Source organism: Catharus ustulatus, chromosome 15 (assembly GCF_009819885.2).
Source record: "Catharus ustulatus isolate bCatUst1 chromosome 15, bCatUst1.pri.v2, whole genome shotgun sequence".
Lineage (NCBI taxonomy): Eukaryota > Metazoa > Chordata > Aves > Passeriformes > Turdidae > Catharus > Catharus ustulatus.
This window is the reverse complement of record NC_046235.1, coordinates 3,834,634-3,860,534: the sequence shown is the minus strand read 5'-3', so window position 1 is coordinate 3,860,534 and position 25,901 is coordinate 3,834,634. Positions and strand designations below refer to the sequence as shown.

General features: G+C 42.1%; 1 protein-coding gene across 3 annotated transcripts in view; it reads right to left on the bottom strand.

The window, feature by feature from the left end:
- SLIT3 (slit guidance ligand 3) overlaps nucleotides 1–6,462 on the bottom strand; it is a 466,954-nt gene extending 460,492 nt beyond the window's left edge. For 2 of the 3 annotated variants that reach the window (XM_033073074.1, XM_033073076.1), the window contains exon 1: nucleotides 5,828–6,462. In XM_033073074.1, the coding sequence (XP_032928965.1) occupies nucleotides 5,828–6,012 (185 nt within the window). In that variant the 5' untranslated portion in view covers nucleotides 6,013–6,462. The remainder of the gene's footprint in view (nucleotides 1–5,827) is intronic. The other variant, XM_033073075.1, reaches the window with a different exon arrangement.
- Nucleotides 6,463–25,901: the final 19,439 nt, after the last annotated feature.

Genomic DNA, 25,901 nt, shown 5'->3' with positions numbered 1-25,901 from the left:
TTCCAAAAGATTCCAGGTACTTTTCACTATAAAGGCCAAATGACAGTGTACAACACCAGGAGTTTATACAGCTACTGTGCCAATAAAAGAGTATTAGGATTTACTTTTTTTTGGCCTCACATCCCTAAAGGGGATACCTGTATTCTTGGTTACATGCCTTCCCAAACCCATACAATGCACAAATTCCAGGGATATAAAAACAATCCTCATCATCTGTATTTTAGGACTTCCTAGAAGACAGCAGCTGCTCTTTAAGGGGGCAATTTTGCTTTGGCCTAATTCCTTTGCATGAATCAATACTCAGCTGCAAAAGTAAGAATATGAAAAAAAGTAAATAGTCTCAGAGAAGCTCTTTAAAAATTCTGCAGGAAGTAGCCTGGTGCCTTTCATCTCAAAATCTAATCCAAATTTGTGCAAATAAATACAGGTAACTTGACAATGGCCACTACTTGCTTCTGCAGCTACCAATTTACAACAGCTAATTTTGTCCTCCTTCCTGCTACCATCACTTCAAAACTATGTCACAAATTTAACAGCACCAGTCTGATCCTAGACAATTCTGTGCCAAACTCAAGCACTACCAGTCAGAGTTGCATTAGGAAAGGGAAGTATCCCCATGAAGTCAGGGAACTCAGTTGAGTTTTCCCAGCACCAGCCCCTCCAAGAGCAAGCTTTTCCCAGCCAAAGCCATGTACATCCACTTACTGACACATGACCTAGGGAAAAAATATCTGAGAAATGCTCCATGCAAGGTTTTGGAGACAATTACTACAAACAAATGAGTGGTAATCCCTAGTGGGAAGAACTCTAGAAAAGCAGAACGTCAGTGTAAGAGTCACATAATTATATTTGCATGTGTTTAACATCGCCTTCTGCAGGAATATGGAAGCATTCAAGACAGGAGCTTAGATTTAATTTGGAGACAGAAACGAGGAAGTTGAAGACTTATTACAAGCCAGTGCAACTTCAGCAGCTCCATGCACCTAGGCCAAAACCACCATAATAATATATTTGTGTAACAGAAACCCCAGACCACATGAAAACTCAGGAGTAAGCAGATGACTAAGCTTCTAAATTGCACCTAAATGTGGACACACTCAATTTAGCTGCTCAGACAAAGCACAGAACAGATTAGTGCTGCAAGCTTTATCAACTTAGCAAGGTAAAGAATCCTCCAAATGAAAGACAAAACAAAGCAATGACTAACACAGGAGAGCTATCAATTAAACAAGAGCCTAAGCCACCAAACATAAACTCATCAGGAACTCAAACATGGTTCAATTCTCCAAAGAAGCGTTTATACATCTATAATGTGCTGCTAACAGACAGGGAGATAACCAGGCATAAATGGGAGGAAAAACACAAAGGCTCATGCTTCACATTCAAACAGAAGGCAGACCCTGACCCAGAAGACTTCTGAGCAGGGTCTCAGTATTACTTGTTCCTTTCAGAGCTGAAGAACTCAAGTGTCAGGCAGGTGGCTTTGATCTGTTCACTGCATTTATGCATCTTGTCAAACTAAACCTGGCTATCAGCATTATTTAAGTGTTATAAACAGCCATGTGTATGATATTCTGCATATATAGAAAACATTTCCACTGAAGGAAATTATAAATAATCCCATCTGAGAACTGAAGCTCAGCTGAGGAAACTCTGATTATGAAAGTTTGATTAAGCAATCCTAAGGAACTTTTCAGAAAGGTAAAATATTTGGAATTCTCATGGATGTGTTTACATATCCATAAATTCCCTCCATTTTTAGGAAAAAATGTCTTATGCATTGCCCAGTTAAAATAATAGAATCACTGTGCCCACTCCAGAAGTTATCTAATGAATTACCAGTTTTTCTCCAAAACACAAGAATTCTATCAACTTCTATTTTCGGTAGGGGGCTAAGTTGCTTCCCAAGTGTGGAAGGGATCAGTAAATACTAACAACGAGCACAAGGGCAGCTCCAGCATCCTGCTCTGAGCAGCAGCACGTTCTGCAGCATGGGGACATACTGCAAATAGGGAACACGATGATGCTGAGCATTCCTCCTCCTGAACAAGGATAAATGAAAGTCACTCCTGGAAGTGACAGGGATTTCCTTCACCACTTGTTTTCTCCAGACTGAGTCATTTCATTGTGCAGCAGGGCAGTTTTCACCTCTTTTTAGCCCTTCCTGAGAGTTGAGCCAAAGCTTCCATCTCAACCACACAATTAGAAGACTATCATAGAATGTAATAACAAGGTAAAAACTGCAACACAAACCTAACACTTGCTATATTTGCAAGGTTACCATTAAGGATCAAAAAAATTGAAAATTAAGAATAAAAGTACAGGATTGTTTTATTATTTGGTTTCTAGTTAATCTGTGGATTTCCTTCAAGGTAGAAATCACAGGTACAAACCTACAGATCTTCAAAGTGTTCAGGGGAAAAAAAAAAAAAACAGGCATGCATCTCATTTCTCTTGAAGAATAAGTAATCAAAGCTAGTTCATTTAACAGAACTTCTCAATAAGAAATTCTTTTCCCCCTAAAGATATTTCCCATTGTTTCCTTAATGTTATATTTTCAGTTTTCCTGGGTTTCATATTAACACAAATTTGAATAATATTTAACTTGGCTCCACTAGCCCAAACAATCTGTAACATTTGTCCAAACATAACTCTAAAAGCTTGGTGGCAAAATATTTTAAGTGGTGCCATTAGATGTCTTACTAATTACAGCAAAAAGTTTCCGACTTGAACAGGTATGCAGAATTTTTAGCTCAGGAGAATGCAGAAAGAAATAAATACCTTTCCAGAGCACAACAGTTTTAAAAGGCACTTCGTGTGTGGCCACCAAGAAACTTGTTAAAATTATTTTCCAAACATATAAACATTTCTCTGAGATTAAAAATATTTTTGTGATTTCAGATATGATCAATTTGGTCTCATTTACATGCTAAACATACTAGTAAGATTACACATCAACCCACTGTTGTGTCATAAATAGTTACAGGTTGCTGTGGACCACAGGGCAAAGTGAGATACTCTGATATATCCTGTGGCTGACTGATGTTTCACCTATGAGCAGAATTTAGACTCAGAGGAACAGAGTCTTTTTCTCTCTACTGCTTACATTAGAAAACCCAAGTTAGTGCAATTAGTAGAAATCTAGATTTCAAGGAACTGATACAAGCTTTAAAACAGATGTAATGAAGATGTTGGTGAACACTACAAAAACAGTGAAAGGTTCACAATGGACTGACAGAATTGAAAACTGAAAACAGTATTTAAAATGCAGATAAAGTGTTACCACATGACCTTCTGTATCCTATTTCCACAAGGTTTCAGCCACTGAATGCACCAACAATACACTATTTATATATGTTAAAAAACCTCAAACAAACCATCCAAAACAGCTACATTTCAGATTTATCAGTGGTGGTATCTCTGAGGTTAAATGTTCAAACTGAATATTGTGAAATCGCTACTATTGTTCTTTTCACAGTCATTAATCTAAAATTAAAATCTGTAAATAACACCAAAAAGAACAAGACCAAGACAGTGATTATTCTCTCCTTCATTCTTTTTAACACTTAACCTGCCAAGGCCAAGAACCTTCTTCTTCTGGCTCAGCTTCCTGCAGTAGGCAAGCAAAGTTCCCATCTCTGTGATGTTCATTCTCACAAATAAAACCCAGTAACACCACAAATTCAGTCCCCCTAAAACCCCAGGTATAACAAATTGCCATTTATGAAATGGTTCTCAGGTGGCCAACTAACCTTGTGCTTGTGAATCACTTTAACCTGCAATTTAAAAGTTTAATTCTAGCCTGTAACTCTTTAAACCATTCACCACCCGTGTTATCACACATACTTGGCACTCTCCCCTGGTACTAGATTGTTGTGGGGTTTGTTGTTCCAGATTTGGGGTTTTTCTGACTCTAAAATGCCAGGTTGCTACCCATCAATTTTAGAGCACACGGTTTCAGGCAGAGAAGTTCAGGTTTCTATAGCACTGACATCTGAAAGCCATTGCTCACGCAGCCGAGGTTAAAAGGAGGGCTGATACAGCCACAAAACATTAAAGGTTGTACAATAGTCTAGTAAGAAAGCTGCATATTGCTATCATTTAAGAGCTCTTAGTGCTATAAAATGCATTTAGAAACAGCCAAGGATTCTATAAAATTTCATTCTGGGATACAAGTTAGCCTTTAGGAGGGCTCTTTGCACACAAACTTTGTTTGCTTAGTAACCTCATCCAGCTTTCTTCCTCGGAGGAAAAACTGCCCGAGAATTTGAAGTTTCCCCAAGTCTATGACCCAGAAGGAAATAAAACAGGAAGTCAGGCCATACAATCTACAGCATTTGCTTACAAGTTCAAAAACATTTTAAGTTATGGGCTAATCCACACGAGGCACAACTGAGTGCCCTCTCCTGGGGTCACCCCGGAGCGCCGTGCGGAGGCTCGGTTCAACATTCCTCCCTGGATATATCCCTGTTTAGGACTGACACAGGCTCAGTTCAACATTCCTCCCTGGATATATCCCTGTTCAGGACCGACACAGACTCAGTTTAACATTCCTCCCTGGATATATCCCTGTTCAGGACTGACACAGACTCAGTTTAACATTCCTCCCTGGATATATCCCTGTTCAGGACTGACACAGACTCAGTTTAACATTCCTCCCTGGATATATCCCTGTTCAGGACTGACACAGGCTCAGTTTAACATTCCTCCCTGGATATACTCCTGCTTAGGACAGACACAGGCTCAGTTCAACATTACTCCTGGACATATCCCCGTCTCGGACCTACACAGGCTCGGTTTAACATTCTTCCCTGGATATATCCCTGTTCAGGACCGACACAGGCTCAGTTTAACATTCCTCCCTGGATATATCCCTATTTAGGACCGACACAGGCTCAGTTTAACATTCCTCCCTGGATATATCCCCGTCCCAGACCCACACAGGCTGAGTTTAACACTCCTCGCTCCGTGGATATATCCCTGTCTCGGACCTACACAGGCTGAGTTTAACTCTCCTCCCTGCCTGGCCGTGTCCCTGTCTCGCAGCGGGCATTCTCTGCGATGTGCCATCTGCTATGCATTAAGGCACGTCAGAGACGCCGTCCCCTGCACCGGGCGAGTGCCAGAACTCCATCAGAAAACTCCAGTTTGCTTTCAGCTTTCTCCCTAGGAACTCACTGAGCAAGTAAGAACAGTCAGCTAAAAAACTCCCGAGAACTTAACAATACAAGGGATTTGCCATGAACGCATTCATTATTCTCCGTGCTCCCCACAGCGTTACGCTGCTATCATAAACCCTGAAGCAGATTAAAAATGGAATAACCAACTTCCCCGCAGCAGTTTACAACAGAAATTAGAGGCTGCTTAATGTGATTTCTCCATTTGAATTAGTTTATGGAAGCAGTCGGTTTTCCACGGTGATGAAATCACCATGCTGAGAAAGTGAGGAGAAACTGCTACCAGCCGCCAGGTGAAAACATCCAGGTTTCTAATTGCATATTAAATTGGTGTTTGCACTGACAGCGATTACAGCCGGGAGCACTCCAGGTACAGCTCCGAACTCCATTTCAAGCAAGTCACTGCAAACCCCGACCGGGCGGCAGCTGAAAGTTAACGCGAAACTCCGAAAGCGATCGCTCGTACAAAGCACAGCGGCAGGAGCGCTGAACTGCCCAAAAGCTCCTCCCCTTCCCTCTGAAAACATCAATCCGTGCTGGATTGCTGGAACTCCTGTTACCGGCCACTCTGCACTCATAGGCAGGTGTTGGGAAACTCGTCCCAGGTGTTCCTACAAGTGCTCGAGAAGCCCTGAGCGGGTTTTACTCACAGTCTCTCCGCATTCCTGGGAATATCCCTCGGCACAGTTTTGAGTCCCAGTCCGTGACAATCCACGTTGGAAGCAATACACGTACACTTATGCGGGCATCCTCCAACAGGCATCCAACTCACGGAGCTCCAAAAGCTCAGGACCATTCCAAGGCACAGAAACGCACTTCTTCCACCAGACACCATGGTGCTCGATCGCTTCGGTGGGTATAAAAGTGAGCGCCAGCAGCCGGCCCTTAAAGATGAAATGCCTCTGAGGAAAAAGGGAAAAGAAAACAAGAGGCTCTTAGTACAGCCCAAGGGAACCCACCACTGCCATCATCGCCGGAGCACCAGCAAAGCTTCAAAGGCGCCCGAGAAGGTCACGTTAGGTGGAAGAAGGTGGGGAATTGCCTTTCGGGCTCAGGTTTCTTTCTGTTATCTACGAACGGTACCAGAAGGCAGATAGTTTGACAGAGCTCGAGCCAGATGCGTCCTCAGATGAAAGAGAACCCGGGAGCGGAGGCAAACACACACAAAACATCCATCGGGAGCGGCAGCAACCTCCAAAACAGCCTCCTCCGCTCTGCACCGCCCCACCTGGGCCGGGCAGGTAACCCGCGGAGGGGACGGCCGGGGCTTCGCAGCGACCCCTCGGCCGCGGGCCCGCCCCCGCTGCGGGCTGTACCGGAGCAGTACCCGAGCCGTGCCGGGCTGTGCCGGAGCGGTGCCCGAGCGGCGCTGCCGCCGCTGCCGAGCGCGGAGCGGGGATGGAGCGGGGCGCGCCCCCCCCGCCGCGCCATTGGCCCGCGCGCCTGACGTCACCGCCCGCCCGGCCCGCGCCTCCTGCCGCGGGTTCGAGACCCGCGGGCACCGGGACGGGAGCCGGGACAGAGAGCGGGGCAGTGCGGAGCGGGACCGGCCCGGGGACAGCGCGGAGGGGACTCAGCGGCGCCTCGCAGCCCCTTCTTCTCCTCCCCGCCCGGCGCCGCGGCGGGGGGAAGCGGCTCCCGGAGAGGGGCGAGCCCGCCCCCGGTTCGGGTTTCGGGAAGGAATGTGCGGGCTGGAGCACGGGAACGGGAGCGCAGCGGCTCCGCGCTGCCTCTGCGCCCGGCCAGGCTCCGCCGCCTTTTGTTGCCCGCGTTCGCTCTCCCCGAGTACCCCCTGGCGGCGGCTGCTGGGCCGGGGACAGCCGGGCTGTGCATCCCGTACACCACCGGGGACAGCCGGGCTGGGCATCCCGCACATCCCCGGGGACAGCCGGGCTGGGCATCCCGCACATCCCCGGGGACAGCCGGGCTGTGCAATCCCGCACATCCCCGGGGACACCCGGGCTGAGCCATCCCGCACATCCCCGGGGACAGCCGGGCTGAGCCATCCCGCACATCCCCGGGGACAGCCGGGCTGAGCCATCCCGCACATCCCCGGGGACAGCCGGGCTGAGCCATCCCGCACATCCCCGGGGACAGCCGGGCTGTGCAATCCCGCACATCACCGGGGACAGCCGGGCTGAACAATCCCGCACATCACCGGGGACAGCCGGGCTGTGCAATCCCGCACATCCCCGGGGACAGCCGGGCTGAGCAATCCCGCACATCCCCGGGGACAGCCGGGCTGAGCAATCCCGCACATCCCCGGGGACACCCGGGCTCTGGTCCCCGCGGTTTAAAGCTCAGTTATTTCACCTAAAGGGAGCCAAAAAACGCAGCACACCCCGAAAGTCCTGGATCACTGGGAAAGTGGCAAGTCCTGCCACAAGGATCTCCCTCTAGTACACCATACACACAGTGACCTCCTGCCCCAAAATAAAGCTGATGTAAGCAAATCATGAACATCTGCCTGTTTCAATAAACCTTGTTTCTTATTTCACAGACTTAAAAATAGTTCAAAAGACAGGTTTATGACTATCTTACTTGGGAACACAGGTAATCTGTTCTTTATCTGCATCACAAACTTGTGGTCCATGGCTATGGAGTCTAGGCTCTGAATCTGTGGTAGGGAAGTTTTCAACAAGGATCATGGCCAGCATTACCACAAAACCCTCACAAAACTCCAAAGATCTGACATGGCTAAGTTACTTTAGGACTCAGGTTCTCAGGCTCTCAGGCTCTCATCCTTTTCTACAAATATTTAGTATTTTAAGTGAGGGCTAGTAGGAAAAACACCACTGTAAGAGGTTCACCACAAGTTATACATATGGTCTTCCAGTTTGCAGTAGCACATCCTAAATAACCTGTTCATTTCTGGCAATTTTTTCTTCATGTTTTGATTACTGAAGTTTGGAATTACCTGAGGCATTCCTGCCCTCCTGGGTAACTGCTTTTGCCCAAACCAGCGAAGTGTCCTCCTTCACAGCCAGCAAAGCAGCTACTTCTGTAACAAGCAAAGATTTGACACTACAGTGTTTCCCTGTGAAGGCAAATTTGTGAAATACGAGCAAGACTACAAGTTAACCTTCAACTCTCCGGGCCTTTGTCTGAAAAAGCAACAAAGTTGTTTTTCTAATATAATAGTGAATTATTTGCATGAAATATTGTATTTGTTTATAGAAACCCCCTTAATCAAGCCTCGAGATTGAACCCTTACATGAGAACCCCAAAGCTCAGGGAAGTGGCCCTTATACAGCAGTATCCAGCCCAAGAAGGCTCACTGGTAAGTCATACAAGGTTTGAAAATGCCCAGAGGGACTCAGCTTTCACCCCTTCAAGTGGCTGCTTTATGCAGCTTCAGAGGGATTAGAAAACACTATTCCCTCATCTCCCAAATCCACAGAAACCAAAAGCTTGGGAAGGTGTGCATCACCCTGCCTGGATTCCCAAAATATCCTCTCCTTTCCTGGGTGGAAAGGCAGAGGAGAATTTGCCCCCCAGCACAAACAGAAGAGGTAAGGGGCAAAGCCCCAGAGCCCCAGAGTGCCCAAAGCACAGTGATAACCAGGGGGGCCCGAGCTGTGCCCCTCTCCTGCTCCTTCCAGAGGCCAAAAGCACAGCCAGCTCCAGGCATGTCAGCCACACTCAGCACTATCTATTCTGAGGCAAGCACCCTCCCTCAAGTGTGAGCCTACAAGAGATCAGCTCTTGAACAAGGAACAGCTGCTTCAGAGCAGGCAAGGCAGGAATTGCACTGCTTAGGAAGACAAAGTACTCGGAAAGCTCTGAAGTCTCCTCTGCACAGAATGATGGTGTACGCCCTCAGCTCCTTCTGACACTGGAAATACTTTTGTTGGAACCTAACTTTCCTCAACAGCCAGGCAACATCATTCCAAGGACAGGCTCTTTTCCTGTCCTAGTTCACTAGCAATTGTCTTCCCAGCTCTGAAGACCGTCCTAAGGAGAGGCACACATTCCTTGCCTCAGGATGGGGCACAGAAGCAGTTGGATGCTCAGTAAATAAGATTATAGGTAAGGCAGACATCACAGCCTGATGGTTTTTTTTTTTGTAGCTGTTTATCTGTGCTGAATTTCAAATTCTAAAGAACAATATCCCTAAAACCTCTTCAACACTGTCATCCAAAGCAGTTGACATATTCCATGCTTCAGTGGTAATCCCTCACAATAAAACTTCCCTGAAAGACAAGTGAACCTGATTAAATGGCAGAAGAATTGATGAGTCAAAAGCTGAACCTGTCCTTGAAACATATGTAATTTTTATAAAAACCAAGAGGCACATTTTCCTGCATTCCAGCTAAAACAGCTCTTAAATGGAGATGGCCCCATAATCTCAAAACACACCACAGAGTTGCAGAGTGTTAATTCTGTGGATTTTCCTTCACAAACATCCTATGGCTTCTGGCTCACAGCAATTGCCACAAGCTGGCAAACAAATCACTCTTCATTCTCTTTCTGGGGCATTGGCAGAGGTCAGCACAGCCTGTGTAACACAAAACTGCACAAAACTGCAAATTATTGGATAATTTGAATATATAAAGTGTTTCTTCCTAATATAAATACAAATTTAGGCAAGTTATTTTTAGGAGCCATCTAAAGCTGGATAGCTTTTATCTATACTATTTCCTTGAGTATTAGGCACTGCCAACATTTCCATATATGTAAAACCCCTTACAAACAAGATTACTATCAAAGGTGTGCTGTCTGCTCAGCAGGGATTTAAATCTTGCCTGCTACTTCTGCAATAAGAAATACAGTACAAAGAAATATAGTTTCTCTTAGTAAATTAGTAGTTTGCTACTTAGAACAGCTCTGAAAACTAATACATAAATATTTGTTTTCAAGTAAGGAAAAAAAGTAATTTTGCCTCTTTCCCCTTAGCACAAGATGACATTTATTAAGCAGATGTTCAGAGTACATCTACATTTAAGCAGTGCTGCCACCTAAGCGCTTCTGTAGCTGCCTTCTCTTGAGATTCCACCATCAACATCATCAGTGCCTCCACCTTGCAATAGCACGCTCCATACCAGCCCAGGAAAGATGAGTTTTGGGAGCAGGGCGGGTGGAACCAGACTAGGACAGCAGTTGCTGGGGAGAGATAAATGAGGGGAAAAAAAAAAAAAAAATTCCTTTCTCTGTAAAATTTTGAACTTCCAACACATTCTTCGCAAAACACGCAAACACAAGCGTTTACAGTTAATTTGAAGATAAATTACATGGTGTGTCATGCACAACGTCACTGTGTCCCTTGTTGGGGACGTCCTGGGCAGTTGTGCACAGGCACACGCTGTGCAGCAAGTGTGACATGTCTGAGAACACAGGACTGGCTGCACTGGTGCTGTGCATGTGGCCTGCACATGCTGCAGGACAGCTGATGGCTCCCAAATGCTCATTTTTTAGCATGCACAATAGTCAGTTGTCTAGAGAGCTGATGGGATCTGGTCAGATGGAGCCCTGAAATCGAAAAGTTTATGGGCAAAAAGTAAAAACCATTAAAGGAATCCAAGCAAGGGGCACTGAGCAAAAGAGCATCACAGAAGGATGCAGGAGCAGAGCAGAGCTTCCAGCACAGCAACCGGGAGGTGGGGAGGGAATGACTCATTTTGATCACTTCAACGGAATCAAGCCTTGAATTTTATCCTGAGTCACAAGGAGCTCTGAACAGCTCAAAGAGGAGCTCCCGAGCCCATCGGGCACATCCCTCAGTGCTTCCTCACACGCTCAGCTGATGGGCGCATTTCAAACGCGCTCCGCTCAAACCCCGCCTCATTTGAAAGCCACTGATGCAACCACCGGGGACACGATGACATAGAGCGAGTTAAATAAAGTCTCCGAGCACATCGCCTAAAAAGGACACCGAGCAAACACCGGGGATTGTCAATGCCGAGGAACTGGAGCCGGGTTTTCAGCAGAGCTGGGAGCAGAACGGGCTCGGTGCCGGTACCGGAGCTGCTCGGGGGCGCGCTGCCCTCTCGCGGCCGCGATCGCTTCTCCTCATCCCAAAAACCTCGGCTCCTTCTCTCTGTAAAGAACGAGTTAAGCTAAGCAAGTGAGGTTTGCACCCGTGCCTTCGTTTTTAAATGTTGTGCCTATTGAAATAAGCAAGTATTGCTCTTACGACACTATAAAATGAAAAAAATCACCAGGTCCAAGATGCTACTGAAGGTGACTGCTTCCTCTGAAATAGAGGTTAGAAAGCCTAGCCAAGGAAAGAAGCCTTACATGTCCTTCAGACATGCTAAATAACAACCTGCACATCTCTGCTCATAAACCCACTCCCACCGGGAGATGTGCTAAGAGGGCAGATGACTCCATGCCAAAGTTCTGCCACTTTGTCCCCCGGATCCACCGTGCAGGACACAAAAAGTGTGGGAACTTCAAACAACAAAGAATTTAAATGGATTTAATGGAAGTTAAGTGGATTTCTTCCACTTAGAACAGAACTCCCATGCACAGTAATTATGTAGGAGATCATGAATGAAACTAAAACCATCTATTTTCTCTCTTGCTTACATTCAGACTGAATTGCAATTGTCCTTGAAAATTTGGAATTAGTTTATTCTATCAGTTAAATTCTAATAAAGGATGACATTTTATTCACTTGTTTCTTATTATATTTTCTCATCTGTATTGCTCCAGTAGTCAAAGTGGGAAGTACCAGAAAGCAGCACTGAGATTTTCAGCTGCTGAAAATGTTTTAAATGTGTTAAAGAATTTTAAATCACAGCCTATGAAGTAAACAAAAAGTAGTTCCACTAAAAGCTTAGTAAATTGAATTAGACTTTTCTATATTAGATTTGTATCCTATATCAGAAAAAAGCCTTCCACGTTATATCTTCTCTGCTGCTTGTCCTGCCATATATTCCATCAGCTATAGAGCATTAACTATTGAGTTACCTGTCTCATCTACACAACTTGCAACAGCTTTTTCTACTTCATGCTCAGCATTTAAGTAAATGAATGACCAGAAGGAGGAAAAGACAGGAAGCAAAACCTACTATTACATGCTTTTACCACAGAAAAACCTCCTAATAAATAAGCATCTTCTTAAGTCTGCAATTGAGAAGAACCTGGTTTGCCAGTAGCAGGCAATGTTCAAGACATTTCATTGTTTACAGGGAGTATGATAATGCCACAAGGAAGTACCAAATTAGTTGGAAGAGCAAAATAATTTCAATACTTGCCCTTTTATATATTTCGTAAGGAGGTCACAGCCTGACATCCTTTCAGGCTTGATGGTGTTACTGCTGATGCGGGACAATGGTTGCAGGAGAGATTGGAGAGCAGAAGAGTATAACCCATGACCTTCTCTGCCACATGAAGCAACATTGCCTTAGATTCAGCTTGTTCTGTCTCCACCAGAAATTGTCACTAAGCAATTTTGAGAGATTCTGCACCAGAGGACACTTAAGGTTTGTTTTGTTGTTTGTTTTGTTTTTCCAATTCAAGGCATAGTAATTCATTATTCATGGCTGTTTACATGAGCAGCTGTCAAAACCCCCAAACAGAGGGGCACAAATCATGGCTAGAAATTTAAATACAGGTTTCTTGCTCCACTGTTGAAGTGGATTAAATGTAGAAGTTTTCAGAGCTGCAACAACTTAAATACTTAAATTTTCAAATATTTGACTACTACCTCTGTTTGGAACCCAAATCAGAAAGATGGGGCAAGATGTACCCTAAATAAGGCCTTTTCAAATGGAAAGAGTGTTTATTACCTTGCATTGTCTTGGAGGACAAAACTAAGCTGCAAGTTTTGGCATCTTTGGAGAAAATGAAGCATTCAAAGCTGTTACAAATCACATGTGTATTGTGATTGAATGTTATTAGCACTTGCACTTAGAGCAGTGCCACTGCCACAGTGTGCAATGTTCCATTACCTCACCCTGGATGGCTCACATGACCAATGTGTCGAGTAGAACTGTCTGGTTTTGAAGCATAAGTGCTTTCCTAGAGTGCTTGCTTCAAAAGGTGCAGCAAGAGAAGTTAAAATATCATTTAGCATGTGCTGGCATCAGGGGTTCAGGGCTTCACCTACTCACAGCAGAGTGGTTTCCCACCATTGACTCAAAAAGTTCAGTAACGTCAGAAGTTAAAAAATATGTTCAGTGCAAAGCTTAGGCAGCTAAATCCCCATTTTGCCAACACACTCACATTAAAAATTCTTCTGAGCACAGAGAGGAAATATCTAGTGCTTAAAGCAGGAACCAGAAAACCTGGATTTTGTTTTTGTGTTACTTAGGGGCTATGACCTTGGCAAGTCAGCCTTCTGGCCTCCATTTAGTAGTTTGTAAAGATTTATAATACACACCAGGTTATAGAGCAGTCTGAGCTTTTCAAAGCATGTTTCAAGAATTATTTTTTCTGCCTAAGTTAAAGTCTACATTAAATATAAAGAACTAAAAGTATTTTGTAAATATGCAATGTTTTATTAATGTGAACATTTTGTGGTCTTTGACAGTAGAAAATTTTTTTCCCTTATGGATGTCTTTAATGGATATGGTAATTGAAAGCAAAGTACTGTAGAAAATTCCAACTTTTCCCTGTAAGTGCTTACATATGTATGCACATTGATCTGGAAAGCTGTAGAACAGTATTTTTAACTGTACTCTTCAAGATCTGCTCTACATGTTGTATGAAAGGCATGGAACACCAAAGAATGAAGGATCTGAGAGAATTTTATGGAATTTTCCACTTCAAAAGATTTGCATAACTAGTTAATACATTTTGCAGATTTCTGCATGCTTGGGCTTTCTAATTTCACATCCCCAATCCCCAGGAAGAAAAAAGTACAAGAAATTTCCCAGTGGAACCATAGCCATCAGGACAATGCTGTGACCAGCCACACTGCACAGAGCAAAAGGGATTTGGCTGGTCTGTGGGCTGCACAGGCTTCCTCACATCATTTATTCCAAGACAATACTTTGAAAGAAAATTCCATAATGGTTATTCTAAGGCACTAGAATTGAAGATTTCAAGCTCAGTCTTGCACTTGCTACAGAAAATTAATAAAACCCATTGGAATGAGAGCAGTCTGTGTTCAATGTGGCTCCTAATTGGAAGCCAGCTGCTGTTGGTTTAATGAAGTTGATGGGCACAAAAGACTCAAAAGTGTTACTTCCAATCTTGTTTCTACTTTCAGAAACAAAAAGACTGATCTGCTCAGATTTTTGAAGTATTAAGAGCGTTCAAACATTCTAAAAGTACAAATGAAAGCCTTAAATGTTAACATTCCTTGTTACAAAGATTGGCAATTAATGTGTTGGGCCTCAAAATAAAACTTCCTTGTGATCATGGTTGTCTTTCCTCAAGAGAAATTGTTTAGTTGGGATTAAAAGGGCAACTATGATTCCTTTAATGGACATACAACATATGGAAACAAAAGAGCAGAATTGAAAAATAAAGCTTCTCTTTCTGGTGGCAAGCAGTAGGCCTGATTTCAAACAGTTTAATTTTATGACAGCATTCACTGTCACTGTGGAAGAATTAGGAGATAAATCCTGAAATTATGTAACTTTATATGTGAACTCTCAGGATTCCATAATCTAATTGCTTTTCTATCATTTTCTCTTCAAGTACTGAAGCATTTTACTATTCACCCTCAACAACCTTCTTCACAGAGAATACAATTTACAAAAGAAAAGGCCTTATGCTATTAACCTTTTACTTCTTGAAAAAGGTCTCTGAATGTCAAAATACCAATTTATCCAACAGTGACTCTAAAACCTGGCTTCATAGCCAGAATGATTTCTAAGCTTGAGGTTTTATGCCTTAGAAACCCACTCTATAGCATTAAAATATTGCAGACCATCTACCATTGCAGATTACTATCTCATTATGATTAGTCCAAAAGATTTAACTTTATTATTCCCTTTCTCTAAAATGTCTTTTACTGGAACTTCTACCTTCTCTACTGTCTGTCATAGACAATCATCCACCTTTAAGCATGGAGAAAATCAAAATCCACCTCACAGACGAAATACCTTTCCAAGATGTTGTGCAGAAAACATACTTCAAGTTTCAATACCACTGCTACTTACCTGGCAACAGCCTTTTTTTAAATCTATAACAACTTCCAATCATCATTTTCACTTGCATTGTTAGTCTGATTTTTAATGCCTCTTCTTTCTCATTTTAACTTGGCCAGTGGAGTTTTGGTCACACCCTGCAGGATCCACTGCACCTCCCACACCACCCCCACCATTTCTGCTTGTCAGGGAGCACAGCTCAGCACTGAGCCTGTTGCCTTTTCCCAATCCAGAAATGAAACTTGAGATGATTTTAACAAGGAGCTAATACAAAAGTGGATCTTTATTTGAAGGCTTTTGTGGACATCTTGCCATAGCTGCCCCTGGAGGTGTTCAAATAAAGATCCACTTGTATATCACCTCCTTGCTAAAGTTATCTCAAGTTCTGAGCCAGGCTGGGATGGAACACAGCTCCCAGACTGGGGCTGTTTGTGCCATGACAGCTTTGCCTTCATTCTGCACCAGAATGAGCACAAAAACACCAGCTGGGCCACTTGGGCTTGGTATTTAATTCCTGAAGTAGATGGAACAGGAGACAGCAATCAAGAAAGCAACTAAACAAGCAGCAAGCAGTTAAGGATCTGAAGGAACTAAACCCAAAATATGACCACAAAGAAGAAGCAGTGGAGTTATTCTGTTACTGGACATTACAATAAACTAAGAAAGTGGAAAGTGATTGCTGTGGGAAGCCTGGATTCCTGTTCACTCTTGATCAGCTTAAATTTAGGGTGAATATTTCTCCATCATTTTATTGTCATAGAACTGCTTCCTTGTACCAAAATGTAAGAATTGATTCCAGGAATTAGGACACAATTTGTCTTTTGTAAACAAGTGACCTGGAATGGGTTCAAGTGCATCAAGTGCAAATTTATGTGATTAGTGGGAATTTTTCTGACAATCTAATTATTGAAGTAGCATTTTTAGAGCCTAAAACAGTCAGGAGACAGATTTAGAAAATGTCAAGCAAAGGCTTTGAAGTTTCAATTGGAAGTCTAAACTGTTCACTTCTCCATTTCACACAAACAAGTTTTTTTTGACCCAGCATTTTGGATTGGCAATCTTTCCAGTGCAATTAGGCAGAATAAATATGCAAGGGCAAAGGCCAACTCATGGAATAGAAAAGACTGGAGTTTTTTTGGGTTTTTTTTTTTTTTAATCAGAGCAACATATCCAGTGGGAATAGAGTATTTTGACTATAGTTAATAACATCATTGCTTACTGACACCTTAAGTCTCTTCCTCAGGACATAAATGACTACTGCCCAAGTGTCAAAGGCCAACAACTCTGACTGGTTCCACATCATGGTATTGACTTCCATTATTCAAACTCAACATGAGCTTCACTTCTCTCTCCAGTCAGTTCCCAGTGCTCAGCTGACATCAACTCCTAAAGTTTGTGCAAAATGCACCCTGAATTCAAAATTCCACTTGAGGCTAGACACATCCAAATCCCCATCCAGTCTGGTGGGCATTGTGGCAGTAGCTCTCTCTCTCGCAATGCAGGCAATCCTAAAGAAAATCTTTTAGGTAATCCTAGAGACACTATCACAAGCCTTCCTGCAGAGCCTGGCATCAGAATTTAAATTCTGAATTCACCATCACCTTTCAGTGATGTCAAATTTAAAACATCCACATAAAGACAAGAGGAAGTGTGCCTCTGTACTTTGTGCATTTTGAGACAACACTCAGCCAAGTTGGACTGCAAGGTTTCCATTCCAGGTGCTCAACTTGATCCTCACTACTATTCCAAGGTCTGACATTTCAGACTTTCCCAACATTTCCAGAGCATCTCTGTGCCCTCACTCACCAAATTCTTGGTCAATACGCCTCCTGCAGCTGGGTCACCCCTGCTGTCACTGCCACCCCTACTCCCTAAGCTGGGCATTTGAAACAAGAGATTCACCCAAGTATTCAGGGGCTCACATGCACTTCACTCTCCTTAGCTGACATTGATTAGTGCCTGACTAGAACAAGCTGGACCTGAATTCTGGGCTCTTGCCAATGCTTTGTTTCATCCTGTGTTTCTGGGATTTGATTGATGTGATGAAAAAAGCATCATTGGAGGCTGGACTGAGGGGGGTAGGGGGGAAGGGTTTCTGAAAACTCAAATGAAAGGCACATTCAGTAAAATTTTAGGGAGATGTATGCTGATTGTAATGCCGACTGTACTTCCTATTTTTCATTAGAAAATATTAAATCTCTCAAAAAAGCAAAGTATTTCTGTACCAAAGCTACACAGGGAGAAACAGGTAGAGGGGAACACCCAGAGCAAAGGGTTTCCCATATGTGAATTAAGAAGACTGTATTTGAAATAAAGTTTCATTAAGTTACCCATGCTGACACCACACATTGCTGCCACAAAGTCATTCTTTCACACCTGAACATCAGTTTTCCCTCAGCTTTCCATCATGGTGCACTTGGGAGTTTTTATCTGACCTGCAGAACAGGCTTCAGGTGTTGTAACATCTGGAATTTCCACAATCACTGCAAACCAGACAGAGAAGTTCCTAAAAATGATGACTCCAAATGAATTTTCAGCATCACTAAGGGTTGCAGCTCAGAACCAACCTGCAATTCTTTCAGTAGTTCAGGACAGCCATCTGGAGATGCTGCTGAGCTCCAAGAGATGAGCAAGGTTGAATTCAATGCAATTAGAGTTGGAATTTTCACCTCTGAAAGAAACTTCTCTGCCTTCTGTGCTGCTGCAAAACTAAATACCAAGGAGATCATTGTGTTCTGCCTGCACAGACCATTTGTCAAGGTAAAAAGAAAACATGGAAAACTCAAACATAAATGAAAACTCAGGCAGCATCTTCTGTATGTACAAATACTAAAGATGAATCATCTAAACAGCAAGGGCAAGAGAGACCACAGCTAAGCTCAGGATGTACCACAGATTCTGAGTTTCCTTTTCACCATCCTGAGCATCATCTCCCAAAGAAGGAACAGGAAGAATCCTCCCCTTAAACCTGGGCAATGCTACAAAGATTAAATTAATACTCAGTGTTTGGAATATTGTTCAACAATCTCACTGCTGCCTCAAAATGCTTTGTGGAAAGAGATCTTTAACTGTGCAAAGTAAACTTCTGAAATCACTCATCTAAATTAGCACACATTAGAATTGTAAGGATTTTTCTTCCTCAGTCCCTAAGTTCCATGATTATAACTCCAGGAAAAGATTTGTTCTTCCTGCTGAAGTTTATTACACATAAAGTCTCATTTAAAATTCTCAAGTATCCTGGCAATAATAGAGCTATTCCAAAAAATGACACAGAGTGTTTTTAGAGAGCAGCAGAGTTACAAAATGCAGACTAAGAAGAAATGCAACCATGATGAAATATGTTAAGCTGTATACTTTGGGTATTACTTGTGTATACAGACACAGAAATACCCAGATTTTGTAGTAGGCCTCTTGACCCCTTCCATAGAATTATTGCCAAGATCTTTAAGTGTTCTGGATCTGCTTAATGCAAATATTTTGGCTGTAATTATTGATTGCTTCATTCTTTTTTTCAGATCTAGGAGACGTATTTTCCTTCAACTTGTTTAAAATTAAGAACTCTAACATCAGTAAGACTATCTTAGACTGCAAACACTTCCAGGAACAAAAAAAAATAGTTCATAAAAATCATGGGGAAGTTTGTAGCTTTCTGGGGATTTTTTTTTTTAGAGGCAAATTTTTGCTTTATTTTTTAATAGTTCAAGTTGTATTTTACTCTGTTCAAGTTCCATTATCATAATTTTGCTACCAGTTCAACATTCATCTGTCAAATTAAATGCATGGCTACAAATTGCTTTTCAGATAATTGATACCTAAAGACTTCCTTGAACAAGATATTCCAAGTGCATTGCATCTAAATTACCTGCTTCATACCTGTGTCTACTTTTGTAAACTTAAGGATCAAACTAAAGAGTACCTGTATGTGCACATTATTTATCTTTACACACAAAAGAATAAATCTTGAACCATTACTCATCTGAAAGTGGTTTCCAAAATTGCATCACAAACACTTAAAGGTGCTACTGAGCTGCAGAGGAAGCTCAGCCCATTTAATGCACTAACCAATAAATTCTGCAGTTATTTCAGCACCCATCTGGATTAGCTTGTGATGCCTTCTTGAGTAAAAAAAATAATGGAATTTTCACTACCTATTGCTTAACTACCTCTGAGATATTTACCTTTTATATATTCCCTGTAAAAACAAAGTCCTCAGACACAATGTAAAAATAAAAACAATGCATCACCTATGAGAACAGAAATCAATACCTTAACTAGATCTTTTCACACTTTCCACCTTCATTTTCATCCAATATGAGAAAAAATGCAGAAATTGCAACTTGTTCCTGAATTGATGCACTCACTTCCCTGACAATGATCATTTTCATCTACTGTATTGTGTTCAGTACAGATTGTGATCAGTGCTCATCACACTAACACAATATAAGAAATTTAAGATTATTTTTCCTTACCAAAATAGTCAGGAAACTCTATAGAATAAATGAAATAATGGAATTTAGCCTTTAAAGGATTATGGAAGGAATGACAAGGTTCACTAATAGTGAACAACCACACCTTTTCACAGATCTTTATTGATCTATTACAGGTTATCAACAAGGCTCAATGAACTCTATCAAAAGATAATTTTTCCAAGTCCCTTTCAATTCCTGCCCTCACCACCACAGAGGGCCCTCCCAGCTCAAATTTGTTCTTCCCTTTGGAGTATTTTGATGAGCACAAAGTCCAGGAATGAATTCAGCATTTGATATGCTGCCAACAGCAGCTCTCCTTCTACATTAGCTATTTTTTCAGTCTCATGCTACAAACCTTGTTCAGACTCCATTCACTGTACTGACTCTCCATTCTGAATTTAGAAATTCCAGTGCTAGCCATCACCCACCAAGGCAGAGCTGTGAGTTTTCAGTCACTGTGCCCCATTCTAGCTCAGTGTGAGCTCCCATCTGAGCATGGAACCTCTGTGCCCCTGCAGCTCCTGTGCCCTGCACAGACACCAGCACCTCTGACCCAAAGCCCTTCAGCTGCACACCATGAATTCAGATTCTACAGGACATTTCTAGGAATGAGCTGTAGCATTAGCTGTGTGAGAGGTGAAGTCCTTCCCACATGGGACTCAGTAAGGGTAGGATTTGTGCACTGTGTGCATCCTCCCTGGATGTTTGGATGATGTCCCTTTTACCTCACTGCAGCTTCTCCTTGCAGAGCTGCACATGTGACAATAGCACAGAGCTCACACTGCCCCAATGAGTTCATGTTCGGGGACAACTGGTACAGAAAACCCTAATGCTTATGCACAAACTCTGTTTGAACTGAGATAATCTGTCCTGATCACAGCTCCACAACAGCCAGCTGCCTTCCCACCTCCACCTGAGCAGCTCAGCAGTCAGGTGAGACCCAAGGAGCAGAGATGCCTCAAGGTGAATGAGCAGAACATGCAGGATGATGAATCAGTTAACACTGATGCAGAAGGACAAATTAAAGGAACACACTCAGCAGGAGCTTTGCACATCAGTTCCCTGGTCCAACTCCCATGGAAAAAAATTAAATGTGTCATACAAGGAGGGACCCTCAGAACAGCACAATTCTCACAGTGCAATAACAAAGCAGTTCCTGAAAGGCTCAGCTTTAGCACTAAATCCTGCCCCAAGGTAACATTAATTGAATGTATTACCAAAAGCCACATTTTCTGTAATAGCAACCCTACTAAAGCCAAATAATGATAATGACATTCTGAATGAGAACATTTGTATGGTTAAATATTACCATAAATATTACCATGAGGTAACCGATTTTGGCAAGAAAACCAACAACAAAAAAAACCTCAACAAAAACAAAAACCCAACCTGTTATGGTAAGATGATTTCTATCAAAGTACTCAATTCAAAGTAGATTAGATGCATGCCTTGCACTCGTTATTCATACATTCATTTCAGCTGAGGATCTGATGTCTTCAGATGTATTAACCAACTCCATAAGAAAAACTTGTCTGGAGAAGGAATCAACCAGGTATTAGTAGACTTTGATTTAATGGCACTGGATTTGCAGAATAGGCATTGGAAATCTCAAACTAAAACCAGAACTTCCTTGTGATTATTTTAGTCCACTTATTCTCCTGCCCAATTAAGACATTTCTGTATGAATCTTACACTCAACCAATTAATCAGAATTTAGAGTCCTGCTCCTCTGCTCTCCTGCTGTACAGGGCTGTCCCACACTGATTCTGGCCACCAGAAATTGGATGTTTACTCCCTGTTACACTCCAGGATCTGGCCAAGGTCTGTCAGCCTATCTTCTGTATTTCTTACAGTCATAAATAATTATTTGGCATAATAAAAGCATAATTTCTGATAAGACTTAAATACCTACATGAAATCTCAAACCATTGCTATTCACAATGCACAAATACATCAGGAAGACTGGGAAATACTCCAGAAACATCCTCACTGGACTAGACAGAAATCATTCATTACCAGGATGAAGGAGGTCCACACACTTACTGTGGAGAGGACAGACTTGTCAGAATATTTTGAGTTTCCTTTTGAAGGCAGCTGTTAAAGTCACTAAGGTGTCCAGCCTCACCCCCTAAAGCAGTCAGAAAAAGGAATGTTTAAATAGGAATCATGTTTGTGTTGTCTTTGGTTTTGTTATTAACAAGAAATAAGGAGGGAAAACTTGGCTTATCTTTCACATGTCTTTGCCTTAAACTGCTTCCAAAGTTAAAAATAACTATCTGAAATTGTAAACATCATATACTTAAGAGATAATGCAGAATTCTCATTTTGGGGAAAAAAAACCCCTAACAATAAAACCCCCTAAAACAAGTCTCATTATTTGTTAACAAGAATAAATGAGAATAGTATAACGCTTGTATTACTGAAAAAAATTATTAATTATGATGCTTTTGAAGAACACACAAGGTAAAACTGTGCTGAGTGTTCCTTAAAAATATCTGTACCTTCCTGCACTGAAAAACACTCAGTGTGCTTATCAAATTTCAGGACAAATGATGACACTTTATGCAATCTAAATATTTAATAGAATCACTGGTGTTATTTATGGACACACACTGCATATGGAATTACTTCTTACAGGAACTCTAAAACTATACTTCAAAGTTGAAATAGAGTGAAATTTCAACTTCAAATTAAAACCAGTTGGATTATTATGGACTGGAAAATGCTGGTAAAATCCATACTACCATAAATACATATATATATCTCACACTGCAGGATACACACCAACTTTAATAAAGTTGCAATGTTTTAAGACTGAAGTAGATTCTAATTAATTACTAGGATAAATAGCTTGCTTTTTTTAGTGTCTGGTAACACCTCAACAAGCAATGAGTGATGGATGCTCCCATCAAAAATGTTTATACAGTAGTCTGGGCATGAGAAATTATCCCAGCAGATTGCAAAGTGACAGCAAGAGTTATTGCTTCAAGTGTGTGGACTGTCATTCAGCTCCTAAAAGTGACAACATAAATCAGTGTCTCCAAGAATCCCATCTAAGTAATGCTGCTCCAGTCATGAAAGAAGCCCCAGAAATGCCAGGTCTAAAATTCCTTCCATGCCAGAGATGGAACAGTGGGGGCCTGCAGGTGGTGACAGTGTCCCAAAGGTGACAGCTGAAGGGACACTGAGAGCTTCAGTTCCATCTGCTGATCGTGGCCTTTTTAAAGGTGTGACTGAGGCAAGACAAATATTTCCTGAAAACTTGTTTGTGTTATCTCTTAAGAAATCACACAGTTTACACAACTGCTATAACAAGAAAAGAGCATTGCCCACAGTGCAGATTTCAGCCTCCTCTGATCCCAGCATGGCCCTGCAGGTGTTGCTTTGGCACTGCTGGCTCTGCTCTGCTCAGGGTGAACACTGCTTTGTGTCTGTGCTGGCCCAGGGCTGACACTGCCCTCTCCCAAGCCCCACTCTGTGTCTGGAACCTCTGCTTTGTGGTAAGGAGAGGAATTGGTCTCTTACGCAGCAGAATCTGAACTTTGGCCCACAAAACATCCCTGGGGACAGGCTGCCTCACTCCACATCCACAGCTCTGCAGGAGGGTTTATCAGCTGAGGAGCTTCCCAGAGTCATGGCCAACCTTGCAGGATGGTTGCAGGATGGGTCCTGCTCTCTGTGCTCACAGAGCACAAGTTCTCTCACTTTTGCTGTGGACTAAGACCATACACAGGGAGGGGGAAACAAGAATTAATAAGTCACAAATTCAGACACTGTAGGTACATGAGGTATTTGTAGCTCCTCCAAGCACCTCTGCTCTCCTCACTCCACATATTTTGGTCAAATTAATCCAACATAGACAGCTGAGAATCTCCTGCACCAAATGTTTACTGTGTGTGCAACTAATAAGCTTTCTTTTAACTGTTTCAGCATTTACATTTCAATATAACTGGCCAATATTCTGCTTCCATAACCTGTGAACAACTCTAAGATACCTCACATGCTTGTCAGCTTCAGCAAAAATTCTCAGATCATTACATTGCTCCAATTACTGATGGATGTGTTACTGGTACATCTTGGGTAAAGAGAAAAAAAAAAAAAAGTAATTTGTTTCTTTCAAGCTCCCTTTCCTTTCTGAGGAACGCCCAGAAGAACCAGCTGGCACTCACAAACTCTCACTATTTATTGCAAGACAAAGGTTTACTTCCTTTATGAAGTGCTAAAGTAGCACATCACTGACAGTTTAATACCAGGACCAAAAGCAATTTCCTGCAGAAATCAAAAAAGTAACCTTGATTAAAACAATGAAGAACCAATTTTGAGACACTGAGTTATCAGCTGAAACAAGACTAAAATTGAGCTGAAATTTATTTCTTTTCTATGGTAGCATCCTAGATTTCACTGAAGAGGAAAATGAAGTTTCTGTTAATTAACTGCTTGGGAGTTTAACTAGTGCACTGCTGAAGAACACTCAGTGCTGATTCAGAGGTCAGGGTGCTGGGCTTTTTCTAACATTGTTGTGAACAATCAATGAATTTCCCATTCTAATGGGATGTGGGACTTCCCTGTGTTTCTTAAGTCGTGGATACTCATCACCTAGTGCTGCAAAGCATTCTACTGCCCTATTGTTTAATTGTGAGCCTAATTCTGAGAACACTTTTATCCAGTTCTGAGCTCATAAGCTGCTACACCAAGCCTGCTATTGGAAACTTGTGTTCCATGGGAATGTGACAAAACGAAACAAAACCCAAATCCAACTAAAAAAAGGACAATTTTCTTCAGTGTAAGACATGAACAAGAACAGAGTTGTACCAAGGCATACCCAGCTTATCTATTGTCTCTCAGAACTGATGCACACACACTACAGCCCATTTTCCCCAACTCTGTACCAGAGATAGAAGAGCTTAGATCCAAAGGTAGTTGTAAAACAGCACAGTTCAAAAATTTATTATCTTAGAATACACATAAAATCAAAGTCTGCAAAGAAGAAAGCACCCCAAAATATTAAACCCTGAAACTATTCACACTCACTATTTCTTCTGTGGTTTTTTGACAGTTTAACAGTTTCTGAGGAACTTTGATCCCTTGCCAATTGCTTCCTTTTCCCCTGATCCATGGCAGCTTGCTGCAACCATTTCCTTGGTCTTCCAACACCTCCCCTTTTCCTAACTTCCTTTACCTTTTTAGTTTGAGGCTCACTTTGGGATATGGAGACCCTATAAATACATATTTATGCTTCTGTTCTTGCTCCAGAGCAAAAGTATTTAGCCATCTTTTCTCTAGTAACTTCATTCTTTTATACATGTCACCATTTGAAATGTGCCAATAAATGAAACAAAGGCATCTGAAAATATTATTCGTTTGTTACTGCCAAGATGCCACTATAACAAAAATTATTCTTGAATTTCTATAAATTGATAGAAGCAAAACAAAGTAACAGATTCAGGATGCTTGGTTGTTTGGGTTTTTTAAATTAAAAAAAAAAAACCTCAAGGGAGCTCAAGACAGTAACGGCTGCATTAAACTTTTTTTGTAGGTGATCTGAACCCAGAAATTATTTTGTTCTACTCAGACTCCCGAGAATCAGGAATTCAGAGCTGACAGGATTATTTTTATGTTTACACTTCGAGTCTATTTTAGATAATTAGAATGTTAGAGGAAAAATCCACCAGGGAGAGTTGAAAGCTTTAAAGCAGTTTTTCTTTCAAAGGTGACTTATCTGTGCAGACTGAATTACAGCCACTTCACACAAATGTGGCCAAGGTTGGCAGTTGTGTCACTACCAAAACCAGACAGCAACAAAGGCTTGGCAGTAAAATTGAGAGCCAGTGGCTGACACTCTGTGAGGGCTGAGAGCATGGCAAAGAACTCTTGAGGGACCCAACAGGGAGAAAACATCCTGGTCTAAATAGAAAAACTTGCCCAAAGGTAAGGAAACATTCATTCTTCCAAAAGGCACCTCAGCAGGATCACAAATACAAGCACAATGTTCCCAGGATTTAGGAGGAAGAGAAGAAAATTCACCTAAATCCTCAAACAGAAAAAAAAAAAAAGGAATAATTGGGTACAGGGGAAATTGCTAAGTAAATGCTAGCATGTAATAGGTGAACTTTGCTTACACTTGAGGGTGTGGGCTATCAGCAACCAATAAATTGATTTCTAAGCACTTCCTCCTGTGGCCTCGGGACATGAACTAAACCAGGCTGAAAATA